Source organism: Ambystoma mexicanum, chromosome 3q (assembly GCF_040938575.1).
Source record: "Ambystoma mexicanum isolate Mex_15411 chromosome 3q, UKY_AmexF1_1, whole genome shotgun sequence".
Lineage (NCBI taxonomy): Eukaryota > Metazoa > Chordata > Amphibia > Caudata > Ambystomatidae > Ambystoma > Ambystoma mexicanum.
The window spans coordinates 206944337-206970152 of NC_090926.1; the positions used below are offsets into that span (position 1 = coordinate 206944337).

At 45.6% G+C, this 25816-nt stretch overlaps 1 protein-coding gene across 2 annotated transcripts in view; it reads left to right on the plus strand.

Moving 5' to 3' along the window:
• LRP1 (LDL receptor related protein 1) overlaps positions 1–25816 on the plus strand; it is a 1300039-nt gene that overhangs the window by 898623 nt on the left and 375600 nt on the right. For both annotated transcript variants that reach the window (XM_069653565.1, XM_069653566.1), the window contains exons 53-56: positions 376–498; positions 10616–10756; positions 11965–12152; positions 22143–22326. In XM_069653565.1, the coding sequence (XP_069509666.1) occupies positions 376–498; positions 10616–10756; positions 11965–12152; positions 22143–22326 (636 nt within the window). The remainder of the gene's footprint in view (positions 1–375; positions 499–10615; positions 10757–11964; positions 12153–22142; positions 22327–25816) is intronic.

A 25816-nucleotide genomic window follows, 5' to 3' on the forward strand; every position in this document is an offset into this window, starting at 1 on the left:
TGGGTACTGTTGAGACATGCAAGCGGATGCAAACAGTGCAATCTCTGCAGATGTGAAGAGTCGGCCATGCGTTCAAATACTCGGGCACAGTCTCAGCGTATCATAGTCCTACCTGTCAACTAGCGCGCTGTAGAATCAGTTGCCTCACCTGTCAATCACATGGGCCGCCCATAGGTGTAAATGCTAAGCGGTATAATCTCTACAACCCCCCTCTACTCCCCCCACCCCCCCCGACCTCCACACAACACCAAAAAGAAGGTTGAGACATTCGCAAACAAACCAATACACGTGACTGCCTATGTTGGTGTCGAGCGCCTTGCCGGCTGCCACTAGCTAGTAACGCTTTTTTTCCCTTTTTCCACTTCTACCTTGTAGTTTTCAACAACACGTGTGACGCACGGGAATTCATGTGCCAGAACAGACAGTGCATCCCCAAGCAGTTTGTTTGTGACCATGACCAAGACTGCAGTGATGGCTCCGACGAGCACCCGGAGTGCGGTGAGTAGTACCAGGCCAGAAGATTGACGGTGGCTCACTCACTGCGCCACACACGAGACTCCTGTCAACTCTGGGCAGGAGTGAGGGGGCGCGGGGGGGCTTCACTCGAGCAGAATGCAGGGGGTGGGCTGTTTTGCAGCTTCTCCTGCCTGCGTAGATGTCGGTGACTTGCTGTGTGATCGCGATGGTGTTTCCGTCTCCAGAGGCCTCATTTCCAAACGCTCCAATGAACAGATGTTTTATAACCTGGCAAGCCAAGTACCAATGCGGAAGCCTTGCCTTCCATGGCCGCTCGCACGTCGGCCAAAACAAGCATTCTGATTTGTTAGTTCAGAAAGTCCTTACAACTACTCTGAGCAACGTAATATTGTGTGTCATTTAACGTTTTATGTTCGCATTTAAGTGTTCTGTTCTCCCCAGCAAGGCTTGATCCAAAGCCACACTGGGGACGGTGTTATGTGTGTTGGCTTGGTAGCTGTCTTTGCAGGTTTCCTTCCATTGACACCAATGTAACCTTCGTTATGTTGCTATGCCTTAAACCCTAACCTGACTTCAGGGGCGAGTAAGGCCTTTTTTTGCTTCACTTCCCTTGTTCAACTCATCTATTTTGGGGGTTGAGACGAATCCAGACAATTCCTCCTTTGTCCCCAAAGAGGACCCCCCCCTTTAAGACTAAGGAGTTAAGCCAGCTATGCGATATCCTGCCTAGGGGTGGGGGCAAGCAGGATCCCATTTGGGGGACACTAGCCACCCCCCCCCCGAACACCCATGGACAATATTGCCAAAGCAGGGCTCCTTCCCGCATTTTATTTGGGGGGGAATATGGGAATTGAAAATGTTAACTATGTACGGGGTCCCTTTACGGTGGATGGCTCGATTACTGACCTGTACAAATTGTCACCTGCTGAAGAGGCTGGTGCCCAATGGACTTCTCATCTTTACTCCAGGGAGAAAATACAAGACTGGGAAGTCAGCGGATGGGGATATGGGTAACGCTGGCCAGCGCAGAGCAGGGAGCCATCTCTCTACTGGGGACGTGGTGGGTGGAGACAGAAGGCACGCAAGGAGCGCTGCTACTTTGGCAAATGAGGGAACCTTAATCAGATGGGGCCCGATTAGGCAGGAAGTGAGCAGAGATGCACTGAGAAGTACCGGTGTGGCAATGCTCAAATGCCAAAGTCCTGAACAGGAGAAGGACAAGTTGACATGCTCCCTGTACATACTGAAAAGCAAACAAGGGGGCGGAACCTCAGGAACCATTGACACAGTTGCCAATACAGCAGCCAGCAGGAAATGTTCCTTCTTTCCTTTCTTCCTGCCTTCTTTCCTTCCTTCCCTGCTTCCGTTAGTATACATTTTGACAGTGGATACTGTATATTTATGTTAGACTCCCCAACAAGCATCCATTTATTCTTTTTTAGCTTGGGGAATTCATTGTAAGAATAGGTTTGAATAGTTGCTGAATATAGTAACTTGTTCAACAATGTCCTCTAGTCTGTCTTCTATGTCTGACTTATAGGGCACTGGTCAGCCCCAAGGTTACCAAAGAATGGCTACTGTTCCCTTTTGTGCCACACACAATGGGACCTGTGTTCCCTATAGGAGGTGACATTGTTTACCTCACCTTCAAAGTCTGAGAAAAATCCCTGAGAGTCCAGCAGTAGTGCCAGGAGGATAATGATAGAGAGGGCAAGATTTGCAAATGGAGAATCTCCCTAAACATGCTACTTCAGCAATAGTCAGTCAACCTGCCGAGTTATCTTGGTAGCTTGCTGCTTTGCAACATTTCACTCTACTTTGAAAGATTTCCATATCTGATGTGGATCCGGGATTTTACCCGTAATTACTGTATTGCCAACGTTGCTACTTGTGACGACGAGTTAACAGCGAAAAAGAGTTTAATCTCCAGCAACACTGACACTGTGCACAGTCTCATTTGGGATGTAGACAGAAACTGAAAACTGCAATCATCTCTACACAGGGCAAAGAGAGGTTCCTGTCCCTGTTGCTAGTGCGAGTGGTGAAAGGTTCAGTTAAGAACACACAAAGCACTGTTAATTATACAGCTAAGGCATAACGTATAGAAATGGTTATTTAGGCCTTAGACAACTTATCAACTAAAAACCACATATAAGTAACACACTAAAACATTCACTAATGTTGTATACAAATTCACCTTTATCTGCTCTGCTAATAGCATTGACAGGTCACTTTATTTTTTTTTAATTTTGAACAGAAAAAATGTGGTGATGGCATACAATATCTTCAGCAAAGCACAATCAGAAAGAAAGAAAAAGCACCTCTGCTGACATAGCATGCAGGTGCGGGATAATCCACTCCCACTCACTGCCCAGTATAACCCCCCATTCCCATCTGTGGACAGACCTAAAAATATAACAAGCAAAAACAAAATGCCCCTTTTATGTTAGAATGAAGTTTCACAATACAATCGGCTTATACACAGTCGACGGATTATCAATACAGTATTCTAGGAGTGGGTGCCAGATCTAGAGGTAGCCCTGCAGCCGCCCCTCAACCGAAGCCATAGCTTTCTCAGCTACCGGTACCTGCCAGACTTTAACACACCACATAGGGAGCACTGGCCCCTCCTCAGATTTGTAACATTTCGCCACTCTGATCCTAGCAGCCAATAATAAATGGATTAGTAGCCGAGCCATGCTGGCAGTGTGTGGGTACACTGATTCAGCAGCCGCCTGCCCCCCAATAACACTACTAAAGGATCCATTGGAAGGCTCAATTCCGTTCTCCCATTCAGTGCATTCTGTATCTCCAACCAACGGGCACGTGTCTTCGGGCATAACCACCACATGTGGAAATAATCTCCCATTTCTCCACAACCCCTCCATCAAATGGGGGAATACCATGGGAACATTGTATGCAACCTAATGGGAGGGAGATATCATCTATAGCACAAACAGTGCACTGCTTGGCCGTAATACATCCAGACACGGTCTAATTGCGTGTCAATGGGGTGTCCCAGATCTGTTTCCTATTGGGCCATGTTTTGCAACCTCAAAATGTGGCCTCCCTTTAGAATAGCTTATATAATGTCGAGACTCTAGCAGTGGTGAGGCCCATTTCCATTGTCAGTTGCAGTTTTGTAACCTGTCTTGTGCCGCACTTCCCGACTACCAGATGTGTGGCCCAGTGCCAAAGTTGCACATACTGAAAACGTTCCCCGTCTATTTGAAATTTAGATATACAGCCCTCAAAGGACAAAGGCACTCCCCATCGTACAGCTGCGATAGCGTCTGCAGTCCACCCGCCCGCAAATGGTGAAAGTCCGCTAAATCAATACCGGGAGTAAAAACAGGATTGGACTTTATCTGAGTCATTGAACACAACTCTGCCTCCCACCTCCCCCACCCCATCGGTGCAGCCCATTATGCCAATGGAACAATGCTTTTTTCATTGATAATAGATCCTTAGAAGTCGGTAGCTGGAGATTACCCAGAGAAACCAAAGACATTGCCTGCTCAATATGCACCCATTTAGGTTTGCTAATCCCTAAACCCTGATCAAAAATGCCTGTCAATTGGGCAGCCATTATATACCTCACCACATGGGATGCCCAAGCCCCCTCCTGACAGCCCGTAATAACACTGATCTTGGGAATCTCGTTTTTCTACCTCCTCCCTCGTTTTTCTACCTCCTCCCCCTGATGAACCATTTAAAGAGAAGATCTTGCTTTGAAGTCTGTTGGGCTGGAATCGGGATCATAACTCGGACTGGCTGACGCATGTAAAGCCATATGGGAACCAAATTCATTTTAACTGATGTGACCCTACCCATCCAGGAAATGTCCTGTTTACCCCATCGATTTAAATCATCCTGAAAGTGTTATAAATAGGCAATCATATCGCAGGATGCACTATACCCACATCCAATCCTACTAACTTCTGTTCAAATGCCAACATTTCCTGTGTCATGGAGGGATCTGTGTATGTCTGAGTTTGAGTAAAAAGTCCTCGCCATATAGCACAATTTTATATTCCCTAGGCCCTATAGTGATACCTCAAATCTGCAGGTTGCATCTCATCTGTCTAGCAAAAGGTTCCATAGATGGAGCGAACAGGAGCAGGGATGGAGGATATCCTTCTCTCATCCCCTAGTAATCTGTAGTGGATCATGACTTCTCCCTTTCCTCACAATGGAGGTAGTAGGACCTCGATAATTAGCCATGACCATTGTTATAAAAGTAGAGCGAAATCCAAATGCTTCCAAGGTACCTCTCAGGTAAGTTAGACATGGCTTTCGAACGGGTTAAGGAAACCACCCCCAGGTCCTGACCTTGTGTTTCTGCCACTTCAATCAAGTTTGCTATTCGCCTAACGTTGTCAAACGTGGTCCTGCATGCAGTAAACCCTTTTTGGTTCAAATCCACTTATGCCGGAATTACCCTGTACCGTCTAGAGACAAGCACCCTTGAATACGCATTCGTTAATGCTATTGGCCTGTATGATACACATTCACTAGGGTACTTGCCTAGCTTTATCAATAAACCATAATCTGTGTGACTGCCCCCAAAAGTAGAAATTAAAGGTAGACACCATATGTTGAGCAAGTTGAGTTTTAAAGGTCTTATAAAATAACATAATAAAACCATCAGGTCCCGGAGTCTTGTGTTTCAAGGAGGCAATCAACTCTTCAACTTCCTGTATGGAGAGAGGGCCATCTAGAAAAGCACAATCCAACTCCAAAATATGTGGTAGATCAGCCCCTTGTCGGTACTCTTTGTTTCGGTGAGCAAAGTGATTCCCCTCCCCCATCAAGGTCCCCAGAAATCGTTGTACCCCCTTCCCCGTGGCGTCATCCACATAGTGCAACCCCCCCATTAATATTTCTCAGGCCTACTGTTATTACGTGTGCACCCCTTGCTGAGTTCCTGCACCAGTTATCTATCTGCTTTGTTCCCATGAACATAATATTGCTCAGTCTTAAGTACAGCATGTGCAGTTCTATCAGATAGTAGGTGTTCTAGGTGTCCATACCTCTCTGTGGTCCCTATGGGCTCTTGTAATGCTGCGGTATGTGCTATAATTTACCATTAATCACTGATTTCATTGCACCCTGGAGTGCAAACTCCCCTTGAATTTTCTGCAAAATAGAAGTCGATCACAATCCCCATCTCCCGTTTCATAAAGAGGGTCTTTGAGGATTGGATCGTATAATTTCCATCTGGGCCAAACGAATGGTTCATGACCTGAAACCGAGTCTCCAACTATGAGGGTGCGATCCAATCAAGCACAGGGACCCACAGTTAACTCAGAGAAACACGAAACCAGACGAAGTCGATCCCGGAGAAACTCTTCTGCACATGCGAGAAGTATGTACAATCCCGCTGATCTTCACAGAGGAGCCTTCATATATCCACTATATGCAATTCCCAGAGTACTCTTTCCAAGGCTAGTGTATTCTGAAAAACCCAGCCATGTTGGGGGTGATATTTATCCCGAGTTGCATCAGGCACCATATTAAAAATCCTGCCGCCTGCCCCAAAGTCACCTGTCCTTCTACAAAGACTGCCACCTCTGATAAAAATTGCAACAGAAAATCCCCCTGTTTCTCATTGGGAGCATGTAAAGAAATAGAGTAAAGAGATGACCACATAACGTACCGTTCGCACAAATGAACCTTCCCAGGGGATGTCTCAATGCCCCCAGTGTCTTGAATGTGACGCGTTGGTTTGGCCACCAGAATCCCCACTCCCCCCTTCTTCACTGCGCTTGATGCCAAATATTGCATCTGGGACTTTGTATGAAATCTACTCTCATTGTGGGGACACATGCCAGTTTCCTGAAGCATTACATCACAAATTTCTTATTTGCCAACCTCGGCAGTAAAGATTTCTGCTTCACAGGAGAGTTAGGGCACCGCACATTGAGTGTTGCTAAATGAAAAGTATCCAAGGGCTATGTCCCAATTTGAGACGCTGTATCAAATGAAACCCTAGTGGCCGCCATAAAACATAGACATTTTGCTTCTTAAGGTGCCTATTATCTTTTTGCACGACAACCTGACCACACATTTAAACTTTTGAAATAAGTGTGCCCTTCCATCCCCACCCACCAACCCCCCAAACTTAACAATAACAATTGGCGCCAGGAAACACCCAAGGGGCCTTGCCACACACAGTGGTTCAGCTACCTTCCAGTAATGGAACTGTCCATGCCAAGTTCAAGGAGAAGTCGGCCACTGCCTTTCTTTGGACCAGTTTTATGCAGTTTTCCCAACTCCACTACGTTTTGTGTTGCTTGGATGCATTCGGGTCCCGTCCTCTGCTCCTGCTTGGCATCGAGGTTCTCGGCGTTTAACTCCTCTTCTGGTATCGACAAGTCCTCGTCCTCCTCAACCTTTTTAACCACCCATTTCTTGTTGTCATCAGTAAATGGGAGTGTGCTGGGAAATCCCCATTCATACAGCACCTTCCTTTCGCGCGGCCAAGATGTGATGGGTCGTAGAGATCTCCTTTTGAGGAGGGTAGCAGTGGCCAAGTGTTGAAAAACTTGAATCAAGGAGCTTTGGAAACGCATTGACGTCTCCCTGGTAGAACTTATCATGAAATGGAATCTCCCCATGAGAAATGTTTTCTACCCCATGACGAGAACTACATTGCCACCCATTTTAAATACTTGTTTCTCTGGCATTTATTTTTTTACCAGTCGCTTCCCTACTAGGGGGGTGTTGGAAAAGTCCAATCCGGAAGTGGAAGCCTCTATATTCAAATATTGAGGAGCCTGACCCCATTAAAGAAGACTGTCTAGCAAAATAAACTTCCCCCTTGATGGAGGAGACACTGCAGTAGAATAAACACTCACCCTTGAAGGGGAGACTCTGTACCAGAATACCCCCCCTTCCCTTAATGTGTCAGAGTTTGTGACCGAATCAATGCTTCCCCTAGAAAAGGGAGACCCTGTAGCAGAATAACCCTGTCACCTCTTGATGACAGGGATTTTGTTACAGAATAAGATCACTGCTTTGAAGGCGGAGACTGCATCAGAATAACCAACCTCACCTGATGGGGAAAACTCTGTAGCATAATAAACTCTTCCTTCCCTTAATGGGTTGAGACTTTGTATCAGAATAAACTGTATCCCTTTGAAAGAGAGACTCTGCAGCATGATGAACTCACCCCGTTGAAGGGGAAGGAGTCACGAGTCACGCCGCATTGACAGCAGCATCACTGCATCCCAGGTACCAGAATGTAGGGCCACGGTTCCCATTATATATAAAAACCAGGCAACATAAAAAAAATACTCACTGAATTCTAAACTGTTGAGATATGTACCCCCGACATGTTGCTGTTAAATACAGTCATGCTGATAACAATGGTGGCTTGTATGCGGCAGCTTTGTCAACTCAATGTTTTTAATGGCTTGATCGCTGGCTCTTTGATACCTCAATGAGCTAAGTGTCAGCCTCTCATGAACAAACAGCGTAGTGCATAGGTCTGAATCCAGAAAGCTGCTTTTGTGGTTTAGAAAAATTGTTGATCACTCACATGATGCAGCAACTTTTTCAGATGGGGTGTGAGCGCATTCCTCCCCCTGGAGATTTAATATTGGGCAGAGAATTTATTCTGGAATTAATTCTCCGGCGAGATGTGTGCGCAGAGCTAGAATATTTCCCGACACGGAGGCTGCTTCTGGGTATTTTGCCTGGAGCCCTATGTCTGCTTCCAATGAGTAGGCGAGAGTACTGCATGCCTCAGAGACCAGACCATTCTGGAAATCCTGTCTCTGTATCCCTACAGCCCCCCCTTCCCAGCACTTGTCTGCACTTACCTTGCACTTGCCACCAGCTGGCCCTTTTTATTTATTTTATTCTACTTGCCTTGTACTGCACCCCACCCCCCCTTCCCCATGCACTTTCTCCCTTCCCCCTACCCCTGCACTTGCGCAATCTGAATGACACCTGGCCTACTAGGATCGTTGTCTGTCTTCACCTTGTTCCGCCCTCCCTGCCTCGTCGCGCCTTGAAACACTTGTGTATAGGCGCGTTACAAATGCCATATCTCATATCATATCAATATTCAGGGAATTGGTTGAATGCCATTGACACGAGCGAGGGAACCTTTAACGTGACTGAGGCAGCGACTGAGCTCTCACAAGGTCAATTTTAGTTTTGTTCAGTTTGGCCAAGGTTCACATGTTTTTGGAGTCTGTCTCAGAGACCCTGGGCAAGGACTCATTAACCGCCACATGTAATGGGAATAACTTGCCCTGGGCCCACTCTTAACTTATCCTCATGGGAGGAGACCAATGCCGGTGAAGATGCGTTACACTTTTCTTCATCTTAATTTTGTGTGCTGTTTGGGGACAGGGGCAGCAGGGCTTGTTATGTATCTTGATGTAGCGTGATGGCGTATGTACTAGAAGGGGGATGTGTGATGGCTGCAGCATTGACTAAGCAAGAATTTCCAAAAGCAACACTCATTCACCTCCAAGTTAATATAATGTTTTTTTAAGCTGGTTTATAAGAAAATATTTTCTTGCTTGTGGGATGGTAAATTGTCCTATATTGGATGCAAATTGTTACCATGGGGATGCCTCTAGCATTAATCGGCTTTCACAAAAGTGGCAGATGCTTAATTCAGTTTTTGCATGTGTTGACTACGTTTCCCGGGGCATGATCCACCGGTATGTGGTTATGTGCAGGCATGGTGTGGTGTGCATGACCTCGTTCTATTCCTCCTCTCCTCCAACGCAGTCGTGTGTACTCTTGGCCTCGAGCATAACACATTGCAGCTCCGTGAAGTACTGACAACACTGCATTTCGTTTTCTGTTATGCAAGTCTTGAAAGTACAGCCGCGCTCTGGTACTTGGAGTCTTCCATTCAGAATGGGAAAATTAAAGCTACGCTCAAATACTTTGTGTTTAATGACGATATTTGTCTTGGTGTGGGTTGTAATGTGATTTGTGTGCTTTTCAAATTCCCTTTAAAACCACCTTGAAATAGGTCGGCTGTCCCTGAGCCGATATGTGGGAGTATCTGAGGGGCAGACTGGGCTCAACTCCCTGCTACACCTCCCTTGGGGAAATGCCTGCTAAGGATTTGAACTTTCTGAGCTATATCTGCCAACGATGAAATGCAGAGTGTAGGTTGTGTTGGGGGGGAGGTGGAAAGGCAGGATGCCGGCTATGAGTTTTGTGACTCGCCACTGTACAAGCAACCAAGCGTGATGTAGTATTAAGGCAGCTGTCAACGCATAGTAAAGTAACACAAGGGGGTCAGGCTGTCACTGCATACAGAAAGACTGACCTACATCCCTTCCCTCCATACCTACCCTGGGTGTCCCACATCTATACCCCCACCTTTCACACAGTCTAATGAACTCAACCTGCATAGGTAGCCCAGGCTATGTGTCTGCTCTAAAGATGGCTGTCCATTGCTACTAATACAGAAGATGGTCCTTTTCACTGCCTCCAACAGTGCAGCACCATATCTGTATCCAATTTAAAAACATTTTTACTGCATTCATTTGTTAAAAAGTGCAACGATATGTGCAATATCCATTTCTACTGCATGAACTCTTGGGCAAGAAGACGTGCATTACATGTATCTTCAGTGTATCTGACAAATGTGCATGTAATATACACTGTTATTCTGCGTGTAACGTACAGCAGGGCCTCTGTAGACAGTGGCCCTCGGTGGTTAATGGACTCGTTTATATTCGACCCCTCCCCCCAGCCCCCTTAGTGTTGAGTCCTATGAAAAACGCAGTCCTGCTGCCAGTCGCTGACTTTTCAATCCTCTGCATCGGAACAAACTACATGCAATGGCTACCATGCCTGTAAACGAGTCCTCTCCGATAGTAAACCGCGGCCTAAATTGTAAATAATTCCCACATACAAGGTAATGCTTTTATTTTCATGTTTGTTCGCGATAACAATAGCAGAAGGCACAATACAAATATCAAGAAATGGAATAATTAATTTTGCCTGATGTCTAGGTAGGAGGTGATTGTGTGCGGGACTGTCCGATTTGACCCCCGCACCCCACATCCCTCCTCTCACACCATGTTCATTGGAGAAAGGTGAAGCTTGCTGGCTGCTTCCGTTTCTTGACACTTACTGCTCTCTTGCTGTTTGGCAGATTACGTTTCCTGTGGCCCCCAGGAGTTCCGCTGTGCCAATGGAAGGTGTCTGACCAACCGCCAGTGGGAGTGTGATGGGGATTTCGACTGCCACGATCACTCCGATGAGGCGCCTAAGAATCCACGCTGCTCCAGCTCCGGTTAGTGGGCTGTGAAATATTTGGTGTGGCCATAACCTCGTGGTTTTGAGGGGCTACAATGCTCATTGGGCAGCGCGCACGATTCCACTTGTTCATCTTTATTTGTGTGGAGATGCAGATACAATGTTAAGGCAAAGTTAGGTTGAGGCAAGGACATCTGTGCTGTTTACACATTTTCTGGTGACTGCAATTATGACCGCCCTTTCCCAATCATGCTTCTTAATGCTAGGATTGAGTAAAGCCTGAATCTCATTCTGGATCATTGGGGGCTGGGGTCGTCTTTGTGAACAGATCAAATGTGTGTTGACACCAGAAGTTCCCAAAAAATGAAAGTGTTAACGTAAAGCATGCCTTGGCTCTAGACTGGATAGCTGGGGAAGGGGAGCTGCTAAAAACAGCCCTATTGCAAATGATGTTCCGCTTTCCACGTCATACTTGCACGTGTTAGTGCACTGCAGATTTTAAATAGCTGGGAGCTTTCTTAAAGTAGAACACCCATTACTTTTCAATGGCTCACAACATGAACGAGAGACTGGAACGCTTAGCAGTGCTTGTTTTTCCCATCCTTTTATTTCCCTCTGCTTGATTTTGTACCTCTTTCCTTTGATGTCCTTGATTATCTTTGTGCCCTTTTCCTTATGTTCCCATCTCCCTCACCTCCCCCCCTCTCTCCTAGCCCGAATGTTCATATGTCCTCCTTATTGTTGTCCTCACTCTTTCGATCCTGATCGATGCACCACACTCTGTACTCCGTTTCTCTGGCCTGTTCTCACTTTCTCGCTCTCATCACTTTCACCCATTTTTGTTCCCTTCTATTTCTTGATTAGCCTCATGAGTTGCTCTCTTGGCCCCTCACTTTCTCCCTATTTGGATCTTTAGGATTCCTGGTTTACCCTCCTTTCTCCTTTCCCTGCCTCCCCGCTTCCTGGTTTTTGCCACTCTGCAATCCTGCCAACAATTCTCTCTTTGCTGCTGTTTTCACTACTTTCCTGTTCGCTATTTATTTCAAATCCTCCATCTCTGTCCCCACTCCGTTTTAGGGATTACAAAGTTTTGTCAGGTGTGTGTGTGTGTGTGAAACTAGTTTGTGACCTAGTATGGGGGCGGGGGGCAAAATGATGAGTGGTTCTCCGAAGGTGATGGCTTCTCAGGCATCTTTAATGTCGACCTTCTCTGCTTCACACCATTCTCACTCTTTCCCTTTTTAGAAAGCAGATGCAATGACTCATTCTTCATGTGCAAGAACGGAAACTGCATCCCTGACAATCTGCTCTGTGACAATAGCAACGACTGCGAGGATGGCTCAGACGAGCTCAACTGCTTTATCAACGAGTGCCTGAACCGCAAGCTAAGTGGCTGCAGCCAGGAGTGCGAGGACATGAAGATCGGCTACAAGGTTCGGACCAAGCAGTTGCCTCTCTACTCTCCGCCGGTTCTAAGTGAACTGGAGTTTGCAAAAACTGGTGCACCTGCATGTAGCCCCAAAGAGCCGCATTATTATTTTTTTGTAGAAAGCAGTCAGTAATTCACCATTGTACAAAGGGCCCCCTTTTTTGTACTCCATACCTTTTCATTAAAACCAATATTAGATGTGGTTTTGGCAGGAGGGACTAGTAAGCAGTCCGGCAGTCATATCCTAGTCTACTGGACGAAATTTGAGGGTCTTTGGGAACTCGGTCTGATTGTGCCAATGCTTACAGGTCTTTGTTAGGGAGATTCATCCTTTTTATGCTTCATCCCCTCTCCTAGTGAGAAACCCCCAGGGCTTTTTTCTGGGTTCTGGATCTTTTTTTATTTCTATTCAGAATGAGTGGAGTCTTTCGCCACTCACGCATTCTTATTTTCTCTGACTTTTGGAACTCTGTTCTGTGTTTTTTACCTTTTACTTTGGAGTCTATCTTCCTCCATATCCCGCTTAAGGCATGTGTGTTTAGCGTTTCAGCACACAGCTCCTTATGGGGCAGTGTTGCTGGGAACCCTTGGGTCTCTCCTTTGAGATTCTTTCTTTAACCTTGTGTAACTACAGTTCTTAAGGCTAGAGGGGTACTTTGTATCCTTCCTAAAACTTTATACTATGAGAGATTAGCACACACCAACTTGTGTGGAGTGCTAAGGGGATAACTGGTATCCCCTTCCCTCTGCTCCTGTTACTTTGTAGTCACATAGACAACTTTCTAGTTATGGCTGTTGGCAGTGAACGTGTTCTATTGTTAATTTTCTTTGATCACAACCTGTATTCAGTCTTGGTTGTGCATAATAGGGCCACCCAAGTTCTTACTTGGTGGCTCCTTTTCACCATTTCTAGTGTGGTTGTTATTTGTTAACCCTTCTACCATGCTGGGGGGGGAGGTTTGTGTGGGTTTTTCCCTTTGGGAGGAACCCTTGGGTGTCCCTGTCTATACTCAATTGTGTCTGGGCAGGTAAGAATTGGAGGAGTTTTTCACTCCCTCCCTTTGACTGCCAGAGTGCCTGAACAGGACCAGCTCCCACAGGGGGTCTGGCTGTCCTGACTGGACAGCCAAACACCCCTTTCTGTAAAAGGCTGAGCGAGATTGCAAAGGAGTCTGTACTGTAACTGTATAAAAAGTGAGGCTTCTGGAGTGAAAAGCAAGTTGACCACTGGAAGCTGAAATAACTGAAGAAGAATATGACCAGTGTTGGGGAGAATTCTCAGAAATTTGCTAATTTCCTTCTACCTTGGAGACCCCCAGCTCTTTTTGTGAACTTGAGGACTTTTAATTTCTAACCTGGAGAGAGTGCGACCTTTTCCCCACACACTCATGTATTTTTCTGAGATTTGGGCTCTGTATTTCTCTTTAACTTTGGAGTGTGCAGTAGGACCCCAGCCGGCCCATAGAGCTGGGGGGTTTCCCAACAGCACTTTAAGATGAGCAGCAGCACCCTTGAGATGGATGGGGATGCAGATTAATACTCTCGCATCAAATCAACAATGACAACTCGATTGTTTGTCAAAGGGAGCCGTTTAATGATGTGTATAAAAAACAGGGAGTTCATGAATATCAGCAATCACTCAATCTTCCTTCTCGCTTCAACTCTAATGAATTTAATAAAAAACACATTTATACTAAAAAATCGCCATAACTGATGTGTAACTCTTAAAATCTGGCATGCAATTCTATTGGTTCTAGGAAGATAACTTTAATATCGGTACTTTATCTGTATATGGTAAAGGGGAGTGGGGATTGGATAAACACTGTCAGGTGGGGCATCCAAGCCCTTCCTTCAAAATGGCTACTGTAAACGTCACTAAAAGTATGACGTCTCATTGGTTCTACTAACTATAGGACCCTAGATTACTTGGTCCACTAGGATTGGGTTGGCAACAGCCCCACTCATACTTTTCCACTTGCTTAGCAGCGTGCAGAATAGCTGGCCAGGTGCAGGGAGTTTGACTGCACCCAGCTTCCCTCCAATTATTGCTACAATCAATCATCACCTTAGTGGTCATGTGTCAATTATTTCTTTGTGGTTGGCCTCGAGACTACTGCTTGGTCTGGAAAAGTTAAGACATCTGTTCATGGCTCAAGTTCATGGGTAGGTATGAAAGTTTCATCCTTTCTCCCTAGTCTGGTCACGTGATACTGACACCGGCAAATTGTCTTATTCTTTATGGAATGCGTGTCTTTGATTTAATTCTGCCGGCCACCTGCCATCTGTGGCTTATCTTGACCTTTCTGAACAGGATACTCTGTTCTTCTTTTCATAAATGGTATCCACTGTTGGTCTATTTCAGCCGATACGACCTTGGCTTCTTGGCACGATTTGCCTTAGTCTGAGTTTCTCTCTGTCCTTAATTCTCGATTTGTTTGCTGCAAAGCTCTCCTCTTGAGACCTTTAGTAGCATTTGGTTGATTCTGCTTTGTGCATAGTGGAAGTATACTTATATAAAGTGTTCCTTTTGAGGGAGATATGTATAAGTGGCACAATCTATTTTCCTATTAAGCATAAGCAAGCCTCATGATTTCTGTGCTTCTTGCGGTTCCTTGCATATGTACACGTTTAAACTAACTGAATATCTTCATCGTGCATGTGGCATAATTTCTGACATTTTGACATAGATTATTCACTTTAGGCTCAGAATATCACTTATCCATGGTGTTTAGTCTCTTTTCACCATTAACAGGTCGTTATATCTTCTATATGTGATTCAGTCCAGGTTCTTGTGACATCACCATTCGTCTTCCTTTAGTATCTTTTTAGCTTCTTCAGGGATTGCATTCTGACAATCTTCATTCTGTCTCATTTGTCGATATGGTTTTCTCAATGGGTACCTTACTGTCTAGGTTTTCTTAGTTGTCAGTACTTAAACAGGTGCTGTTCTTCTGATAGGTACTGGACAGAGCCCAACTGCGGCTCTCTGCTGGTTTATTTGCTCATCATACATCACATATTTCAGCATGAACATTCCTGGTACTTCAAAATGGGCGGTTGGAGTGTGAATCGAGCTTGGCACCTCCTCTACAGGAGTCTGACAAACTTCATAGGCATCATCTTTGCATTGTGACACACAGCACCTTCAGTGCAGTGGCACAGGGAACTCTCTCAGATTCCCCAAAGGTTTAAATACCTTCTCTTGGTGAAACTACTGTTTCCAAGAGCAGTGAAGTGAAATTGACTATTTACATTTTGTAGCTTTCTAGGCCCAGCATACTATCTTACAATAACGTGCTGGAGGGGTAATGTAGTATCCCCTTTTTCTAGTTTAATGTAACATTTTTATGTTACCCTTTCTACAGTTAATGATTGATTGATATTTTATTTCTATCGCGCTCGTACACAAGTGTTTCAGAGCATGACAAGGCATGGGAGGGGAACAGGGGAGAACAAAACAGCGATCTTACTAGGCCCAGTGACATTGAGAACGCGCAAGTGCATGGGAGAGGGGGGAGGGGAAAAGTGCATGGAAGGGGGGAGAGGTGGAAAGTGCGAAGCAGAGGAGAAACAGACAAATAACAATAAATAAATAATAAAGGCAACAAACAGTGGTAATGCAGCCAGCAATTTGCAAGTGCTAGGTTTAAGGCATCAGACAGGGTAGGTCTGATAAGTGCAGGAAGAAAAAGGGGGGCTGTATGGGTACAGATACAGACCCCAGTGCAAGGGGTGGCCCAGAGGCAGTGCGGGAGGGTGGCAGGATGAGCAGGTACCTGGGCCCAAAAGACAGAGGGTGGCCAGGTGCACGGTGCCAAGAGAGAACAGATCAGCAGGGGAGAGGGGGAGCGAAGGAAGAAGAAAAGAGGAAGGTCTTGAGGTGCTTCCAGAACCGGAGATGGTTCTCCTTAAGTTTTAGAGTCGCAGGGAGGCTGTTCCAGAGGGAGGCCCCAGCCGAAGAGAGTTCTACCCCCCAGCTTGTTTCGTAGAAAAACGACTGACCCTGAGTGAGTTGTAGTTAGAGGTGCGAAGAGCTCGAGAGGGGAGGTATTTGCGGAGGGATAGCTGAAGGTATTTTGGACCCAGGCCCCAGAAAGCCTTTTGTACAATGCAGAGGGTTTTGAATTTAATCCTTGCATCCACTGGGAGCCAGTGGAGAGATTTCAGAGCTGGAGAGATACGATCCCAGGGCTTGAGGCCAAGGACAAGTCTTGCAGTCCTGTTCTGGATTAGTTGCAGATGGCGGAGAGTAGAGGCAGGTAGATTTAAATAGAGGCAGTTACAATAGTCCAAGCTAGAGAGAACCAGAGCTTGGGATACGATGAGCTTCTGGGGGAAGGAGAGGAAAGGCAGAGTACCTCTGAAGACGTGCAGTCAGAAATTTGACTTTTTAAAGACCTCAGAGATGTGGGCGGAGAAGGAAAGGGTGGAGTCAAAGATGACCCCGAGGTTCTTAGCCTCGCAGGTGGGGGTAGAAGGAGGGCCAAGGCAGGCCGGCCAGAGAGTGAGGGGAAAGGATGGTGAAGGTGTGCCGATGAGGAGGATCTCCGTCTTGCTGGCATTCAGGCAAAGATCACTGGTGGCACACCAATCTTGAATGGCAGTTAGGCAATCCGAGATGAGAGAGGGGAGGAGGTGGCAGAGGGCAGCCTGAAAATGAGTTGAGTGTCATCAGCGTAGCACTGGAAATTCGAGCAGAAAATGGCAATGCAGTGGGCGAGAGTTGCCAGGTATTGGGTGAAAAGCCAGGGCGAGAGGTTAGACCCCTGGGGAACACCACAGGTAGAGAGGAAGATAGATGAAAGGAAGGACCCAAGTTGGACCTGGGAGGGTCGATCTGAGAGGAAAGAGGTCCGCCAGGCCAGAGCCTGATCAGTGATACCCAGGTTTTCACAGAGACGGTTGAGCAGGATGGTATGGTTGACTGTGTTGAAGGCAGAAGAGAGATCAAGGAGGATGAGGACAGAGGGAATGTTAGAGTCAAGGTTGGTGAGCAGATCTTCACTAATGTTTAGGAGAGCAGTTTCCATGCTTCTGGCAGCTCTGAAGCCAGACGGGTGGTCATGGAGACAGCCAATCAGCAAGGGCAGGAGCAAGGGTGGTGGCTGGTGGCAGTGGTTTACTTTTTCGTACCATTGTGTTTTTACTGCAGGCTGCAATTGCAGCTGCAGTAAAGAACCCAGGGGTGCCCATTTTGTCAAAATGACCCCGGTCTTCTTTTTTTGCCATTTCTTCTTGGAAAGGTCCTTCTTGGGATTTTCTCTGCACGTCAAACCAGATTTTATCCTTTTGTTAATTTTGTCTTTGGCAGGATTCACCGGTGAAGCCCGCCTCTGGCCCCAGCATGTCTGGCGGGGGAAAGGTGATGGAGGTGCCTGAAACTCCCTGTGCTTAATCCCCTTGGTTACAGGATTGCACCCAAAGGTGATTGGCCAGATAGCTGTCCTCGCAGGACAGCCACCATGCTGTATGATTGACATCTAGGCTGCGAATGAATGGGAGGAACCTGCATAAAAGTTGAGGCTTTTGGCTTGGAAGGCAAAGTCGACCACTGGATGAAAGAATCCGAAGAAGAATTTGGAAGAGATGTTTGCTGCAACCCCTGGACCATTGGTTTGCCCGGTGAAGCCCTGCTGCATTGCTGAAGCTCCGAAATTTGCGTCGACTAGAGAAGCCCTGCAACAGACGACTTCTCCCCTTGGGTTGGTGGGACAAATCAACCCAAAATTGAACTTGTCTAGGCATCCTCTCGGAGCTGGCTGTACTTCCACTGCTGCTGCAGGAACCGATTGCCAGGGAGAGGAACACCAGAATCAAGTGTCTCGTAAGTCAGACACGAGCTCTGGGAAGATCATCAGGACTCCCATGAAGCAAGAGCCACCTCAACAGAGTGCTGGACCCTAGATGTGAGGAAAGTCCCTTAAGGTATCCGAAAACCGCAGGGTTGCTGTTTGCAAGAGCCATGAGGAGCTGAAACTGCAAAGTGCTGCTGATCTGAAGTTTTCCCATTGATGCCGCCGACCTTCCATTCGTACTGCAGGAGTCCCCAGGTGTCCTCCCTCTTGTCACCATGAATGAGGCCCAGGACCAACATGATCTGCAGATCTACACAGGAACAGAGGCCAGCTGGAACCAATTTCTTCAAACCAAAGGTACTGTAAAACTAAGGGGACTTCCCTCTTGTGTAGCCTTGCTAGTTCTCAGTTGAGACTTATCTTGGTTGCTTTTGCAGAATTGCGTGCAGTTTTGCCCCTCACAAACCTTCCAGCCTGTGGCCCTACAGTGATTTAATTTTATGCAAAACCTTCTAAAACATTGTGCAAGACATTTTACCTACCTGCAAGAAGTGCTTCAGCTCACCTAGACTTTTTCTCAACTATCATTGGTTGTCCTGGCTCCCTGAAAGACCCTTCTTACCTCTGACTTTGTGCTTTACCTTCCTCCCAGGAAAGGGTTAATTCATTTTGCATTGGAGGGTTCAAAAAGCACTTACCTGCTTAAGAATGTTTAACCATTGTTGTATTCCCTCCTTTTCCGTTTGACTCTAAACTCATTATTGCTCTAAATGTGCCTGTGATCTATCAATGTCCACAGTGTCCTAGTTATTTAATTCACCTCAGGGTGTAGGAAGTATCTGTGTGCCATGCCAAATGGATATCTACTGATTTATTGAAACTGAGTGTGTAGTTTTGAAGTATATTATTGTTATATATATCTGCTTCCTTATAAAGAAGGTTTATTCAACTGTTTAATAAATAATTGTTTAATCAAGAAACCTTGAGTGGAAGTGCTTATTTGGATTCTTGTCACTGTGAATCTGTGCAATAACCCTACTTCTCACATTGACCCCTCTTGATATAAGCCTGGCTGCTCAGTCACTCTACCAACTTGTGTAGTACATGCTTATACCAAAGGTTGGGTTATCTATTGCCAAGAGGACAAGGCTGGTGCAGTCTCCCAAAGGGTACTGCATGAATCTTGTCTAACAACCAGCAACGCCTCCAGACCTTTGCAACACCGTGAAGCGACCACTTATCATGGAAAGGCCTAATCCATCCAAATCTTTGCTGAACCCGTAAGGACTTTCCAGAGATCCGATCCAACTTGCCCAGTCCCCTCATCTCGGGTGGGAATGCAGGAAGCGAAGTAGATTGACTGGGCGATCCACATCCTTTGTTGGTGCTGCAGAAAAGGCGCCAAAACTGCAGAGTGAACCAAGAAGTTGAGTTGTGCATCAGGTCCTCCCTCGAGACTGCTGCTGAGAGATCCCATCCATTGTCTTGCCTTGGGTGTTCATACCAAGGAAACCGGGAGTCTGGTCCCGAGGTGCAACATCACGGAGCATCCAGCAAGAACATTGTCTTCTAACCTAAGGTACTATGGGGAAAAAGCTTTTGCTTACTTGATTCCAAAAGTCGCTCCAGAGAGTTGGAGTGCATGTAGACGTGTCCTGGGCAACCCCCTCTTACTTCCGACACAAGCTGCTGCTTGTGTCCCTTCATTGAGTCCTTAATAGTTTCTCCATTGTTGGTTCTTAACCTGCTGCTTCTATAACACTAGAGACTTGAAGAAATCCACAGGAACTCTTCTTTTTCTGCTGCTTGTCAAGACTTTGAGCCCTCTCAGAACTGCTGTTAGCTAGGGTTACGTTTTGGGACTTAAAAATCTTGCTCTGCGAAGAAACCCACTCTAGAAACTTGAACCAGACTAGTGTTACTCTAACCTTTTTTCTTCCTTTAAATTACTTTCTTGTATGTCTTTGCAGAGTTAATCTCTTACCATAAAACTGCAAAGAACTTCATGAGTGCGTAATTACCGATAATAGAATAGCATTGTCTTTTCCCTTTCTAACCTTGCAACAAATGTAACCGCGAACAAACACAAAAGTGAAAGTGTCCGCTGAATTATATTCTAAAGTATTCCGAAGTTTTCTATTGTAAACGTATAAGGTATTTAAAGTGATTCTGGTGTAAATATATAATTTTATATAAATTATAAATGTGTTTCTTTGATATGCATGTCTAAGTAGGTTCCGTGTACTTGCCTACAGCTCCAATCTTCCTCTTAAGGTAAGCCTGACTGCTCTGCCACTCTACTAATGTCCTGAGTTAGTGCAGACTGATCATAAAAGTTGGAGATCTACAAACCACTGGGATAGCTTGCTAAAGTCTTACTGTCAGTAGGACTTTAGGAAAACTCCCCCAACACATTCCAGTTGTGGTAGAAGACCTTCCAGAACAGGATCCCTTGAGTTTGGTAGGAAGGTGGCTTACTCCAAAAGCTGCCAACTACCGAAGTTCTGACAGCGAATGTGGAATGGCGATGATCCTAGCGAGGTACCCCACAGGAGAGCTGGTCAGTCCACTGTGTGGTCCAGGGAAACCCAAAGGCTCAGGATGTCTATATACTCGAATCCAAGACTGGTTGGTCCCATCAGTCCAGGGGTTGATGCACAATGCAGAGCCTTTGCAGATCATGTTTACCAACAGTGCTTCACTGGCCCAGGCACAGGAAGGGATGTTGGGCCTCTTTGGGAGTAGTCTTCAGTCAGCTGTTCTTTTTCCCATGATACTTGGCTCCAATGCTGATCTGAAGAAATGGCTGCAGCAGTCCTTATCTAAAATGCAGCCTGGATGCAAGTCTAAACCCACCAATCGTCAGGATCCGCACCATTCAAACAGCCAGCAGTGGTCCAATCGGGGACCACTGTTGTTTCACTCTTGTCCCACTATCAGACATTCAGTGGCACCAGACATTTCCACCCCCTCCTGAGCCACACAAAGGCATCACTTGCCCACAATAGCTGGGTATTTCCTGATTCAGTACATGACCTTATATGGAATTTCTTGAACTGGGAAGGCAGAAAGGCCAAAGAAGAATATGCCCAAAGAACAAGAGAAAATCTCCTGATGTGGTCCTTTTAGGGCACTAGCCATGTTTAGTAGCCATATGCGGTAAAGGCGAAGTTACACACTAGAAATGACACAAAATGGTAAAAATGTAATTGTTGCCACCTGCTTGTCTTTAGTCACAAATAAAAGTAACCAAAAATCCCAAGTGTAAAAGACTAGGTGATATAAAAGTATCCCCATTGCGCTGCATCGTAAGATGCTGTGTCTATGGTTAAAAAGTTACCAAAAAGGAAAAAAGACCAAAGGGACATGTAGTTTTTCCAGTACTGACAGTCTGAAGGACTGATCAGTTTACAAATAACAAAATGAGCGAAAGACTGGGAATGGAGCTGAAGGCTTTACTTCCCAAAATGTCAGAACAGGTACAAAAAGTAAAGCACACAAATTAGGGGTCAATAGAACTACGTAGGGAGAGTTGACAAAAGAGAACTCTTTCCTAACGGGGTCCATAGAAACTACCGAGGGAAATACATTTTTCCCAACCGTAGGCACGGACATCACTGCTATTAGTATGCGTAAAATATTTGAGTAAACCAGCAAATACACTAGACCAGAGGGCACTTTTTACGTTATTATGTCCGATTCAAATCACAATGAACAAAGTCCCATCATCATCATCTCCTAGACGATCATCTTAAAGGGCTGCAAACCGTAAAGGAATTGGTAGCTTGGTGCTAAACCCTCTGACCAACCTGAGCACCTCACTAACCCTTGCAAAACTCCCCATAAGTGACCTTGCTTCAGGAGGATTTGCTGAGTAGTCTATTGCAGAACATGTGAAAGATGATCAAGGAAAGCTCTCGAGTCTCTTGCATCATGGGGTGGTGCGTTTGCATAGCATGCACTGATTGTTACAACATAGTGTGGTCTCTCAATACTGCTTCAATTGGTGAACTGTAAATTAATATGGCGACTTCTCATTTTGAAACACATTTGTAAAGTAAAAGTGTTTTTTTTCCCCCTTTTTCCACATTCCATATTATAGTGGTGGTGAACTGCAGTGTAAACACAGTGGCAATTTATGGGCCAGGAGATTAACTGCTAGAGGACAATCATTCATGTGTATGTCTTCACCTTTGCAGTGCAGGTGCCGTCCCGGATTTCGGCTGAAGGATGATGGGAAGACATGTGTGGATGTGGATGAGTGCACAACTACATACCCGTGCAGCCAGCGGTGCATCAATACGCTTGGGAGCTACCGGTGCCTATGCATTGAGGGCTACGAGACCAGACTGAATGACTCCACAGGCTGCAAATCAACCTCTGGTGAGTAGGGGGAGCAGGGAAAAATAGGAATATGTTGTACTGCTGCCAGAAGAGCATGGCACGCAGTCATGGCGCTCAGTGTCCTACCACATCCTGTCTCCAATGATACAAAACATGAAGACAAACATAATCCATGTGTAATTGTAATGTGTCGCCACTGCAAAGATTGGGGTGGGGGAGGGCACCACTCTAAAAGCATCCAAAGCTTACCCTTCTGTTTCTTTTCCCAGTCTTGGTTTAGTCACCTAAGTATTGCAAAGAGCTGTGAATTGGCATTCCTCATGACGAGCCGTGCTAAATAGCCCCATAAAGAAGGTGCACTCTTTGGTCCTAGATTGCTTTGCAGTCTTTTAATGGCCCTCATCTCGGTGTTTGTTACGGAGATTTGTCATTTCCATGCTTCATCCCCTCTCCTAGCACTTTTTGCTGGACTTCTGAACCTTTTTCCTTGTATCCTGAATGAGTGGAGCCTTTTTTCACACATTAATTCTTAGGGGCTCTGTCTTTTGGAACTCTGTTCTGTGTACTTCTTATATGGAGTCTACTTTCCTCCATATCTCTTATAAGGCATTTGTATTTTACTTTTGCAGCACACAGCTCCTTATGGGCAGTGTTGATGGGAACCCTGTGGTTTCTCTTTTGAGATTCTTACCTTATCCTTAATTTCTACAGTTCTTAAGGAGAGATACTTTGTATCTCACCTAAGACTTTATATTCTGAGAGATTTACACACACCACCTTATGTGGAGTGCCAAGGGGATACTTAGTATCCCCCTTCTCTCCGTTCCTGTTACTTTTTAGTCACATAGACAACCTTCTAGTTATGTCTGGTGGCAGTGGACGCGTTCTACCAACTATTGTGCTTTTTCTTTTACTGCAGACTGTATTCACAGTCCCGGTTGTGCACAATAGGGGCACCTGAGTACTAACCTGGGGGCTTCTTTCTTGTTTCACCATTTCTAGCATGGTTGTTCTTTGTTAGCCCGTCGTCTACCATTTTGGGAGGGGGAGCTCTGTGCAAGTGTTTTGCCTTTGGCAGGAACTCTTGGGTGTCCCCACCTAGACTCCAGTGTGTCTGGGCAAGCAGGAAGTTGGGGAGGAGTATTTCACTCCCCTGCTCTTTCTTTGCCGAGTGCCTGAATTGAACGAGCTCCAACTGAGCGTTTGGCTGTTCTGATTGGACATCCACTCGCCCCTTTCTGCTAACTCCTGACTGAGATTGCAGAAGAGTGTGTGCTGAACCTAAACAAAAGGTGAGGTTCCTGAGGTGAAAGGCAAGTCGATCACTGGAAACTGAAGTAACCGAGGAAGAAGACGACACGAGACTCCTGCAGACCCTTCAAACACGGTGAAGGAACCACTGGTGCCCTCACCCCATTTTCTGTGCGACAAGAGGAACTCCTTCCATTTGACTGGTGGGAGCAACCAGTCCCTAGACAACCTCCAACCTGAGCCATCTCCTAAGGTGCTGTCTCTACAGAGATGCAGTAAACCCCAGTACCATGAGACCTCCGACCCAATTGAAATTCATAGTCATTGAATGGCTGAATCTGTCCAAGTCTTTGCTGAGCTCCAGCTGAACCTCCAGAGACACAATCCAACTCATCCAAGTCCCCTCATCAGAGTTCTGGACTCCATGAATCAACAAAGGTTGACTGGGCGAATTGTGTTCTTTGTTGGCACGGAAGAAAAGGCACCAAAACCACAGACTGACCAAAAGAGCTGAAGAAATCCATGCCAGAGTTCCTCCCTCGAGACTACTGCTGTGAGATCCCATCCATGGTCATGCCTTTTGTCATCAAACCAAGGAATACGGAGGTAGAGTTCAGCACTGCCACATCAAGGAGAATCCAGCCACAAACATTTCTTCAAACCTAAAGTACTGCGAGGAGAAAGGTATTGTTTACCTTAATCCGAAAAGTAGCTCCAGGGTGTTCCAGTGCACGTAGAGATGCCCAGGGTACCCCTCCACTTACCTTCGACCCCAAGCTGCTGCTTGTCCCTTTAGAAAGTCATTTAACAAGGTCTCCAGCGTATGTTGTAAAATTCCTGCATCTTAAAGACTAGAGATTAGAAACTATCCACAGGAACTTCTGTATTCTGCTGCTTCATAAGACTTTGAGCATCTCCAAACTGCCTTTTAGCTAAGGTTGCGTTTTGGACTTGACAAGCCTTGCTGTGGGAAGAAACTGCCTCTATAACTTTAAGCTCGGATAGTGTTACACTAACACTTTTCCTTCCTAAAAGTTATTATCTTGTGTGGTTTTGCTAACTGAATACAACTACCATATATCTTTGTGTGTTCGAGTGCGCATTACTGATAGTACGGTAGAACTGTCATTAGTGCTAAATGCTAACAATTTTAACTGCAAGCCACTTCAAACTAAGCAGTGGCCTTTGAAAGGTATCTAAAAGTATTTGTGTGTTTTGGTTCAATCCACTAAGTATTTAAAGACCTATCATGTGTAAATATAATACATCTATATTTTAATATACATTTGTGTGTTTCTTTGAATCTATATTTTAATATACATTTGTCTGTTTCTTTGAATTGCATTATTAACTAGGTTCAGTGTACTTACCTACAGCTCACATCCTCTTATGATGAGCCTTACTGCACTGCCACTCTACCAGGCTCCATGAGTAGTACAGACTGATACTAAGAGTTGGGGATCTAAAAACCATTGGGGTAGTTTTATAAAGTTTTACCTCACAGTAGACTTTAGGAAAACGTGCCTAACTGTGGCACATTGGAACGGCTCAAATGCAGGGAATCTGAGGTTCAAAAACTGTCAGTGTTGTTGGCATCGGAAAAGCAATCCTGTTAGAAGATGGAAAGGGGAGCCCTTGTTACATTACAAGTTAGCTTTCTAAGGCTCCAGATGTTTTGGACTACAGCTCCCATTAGCCCTATCTAGCTTAGTAAATGGTGAGGGATCATGGCAGCTAGGATGAAATTCTCAAATAAACCCTGGGGTTGATTTTGGGAGGCCAACCAATTATGGTGAACAGGAAAGACACTGAAGTCTAGCCAAACCCAATCAAGGTAGGTAGCAGATCGGTAAGGCTTAGACTTAGGAGGGAATGTGTTCATGGTCTAGTGCTACAGTGAGTGTCACAGATAAGAACCAATAATTCCAGTTAGACAGGTCAGTACAAAAATATACAATTATTTATTAGGCCTTCATTACTTTGCCACTGAGTAATGAAACCTCTGGGCAAATATTGTCACACATTCACCCTTAAGAGAAGATAGTAAATCATATGATTCAAAACCAGTGCAATACACAGGTAATTAGTCAGATGCATAGAACACTACAGAAACACTTTAGAGCAAGTCTAGAATAATTCCCTAGCACATAGTCAAAGGAGTGGGTTGGAGCACTAGAACCATTGGGCACTTGTGCTTGATTTGATGATTAGGTTCTACCCTGCTGCGTGTGTTGGGGTTCACTTAGGACAGTGCCCCACTGTCCTTGAATAGAAAGTT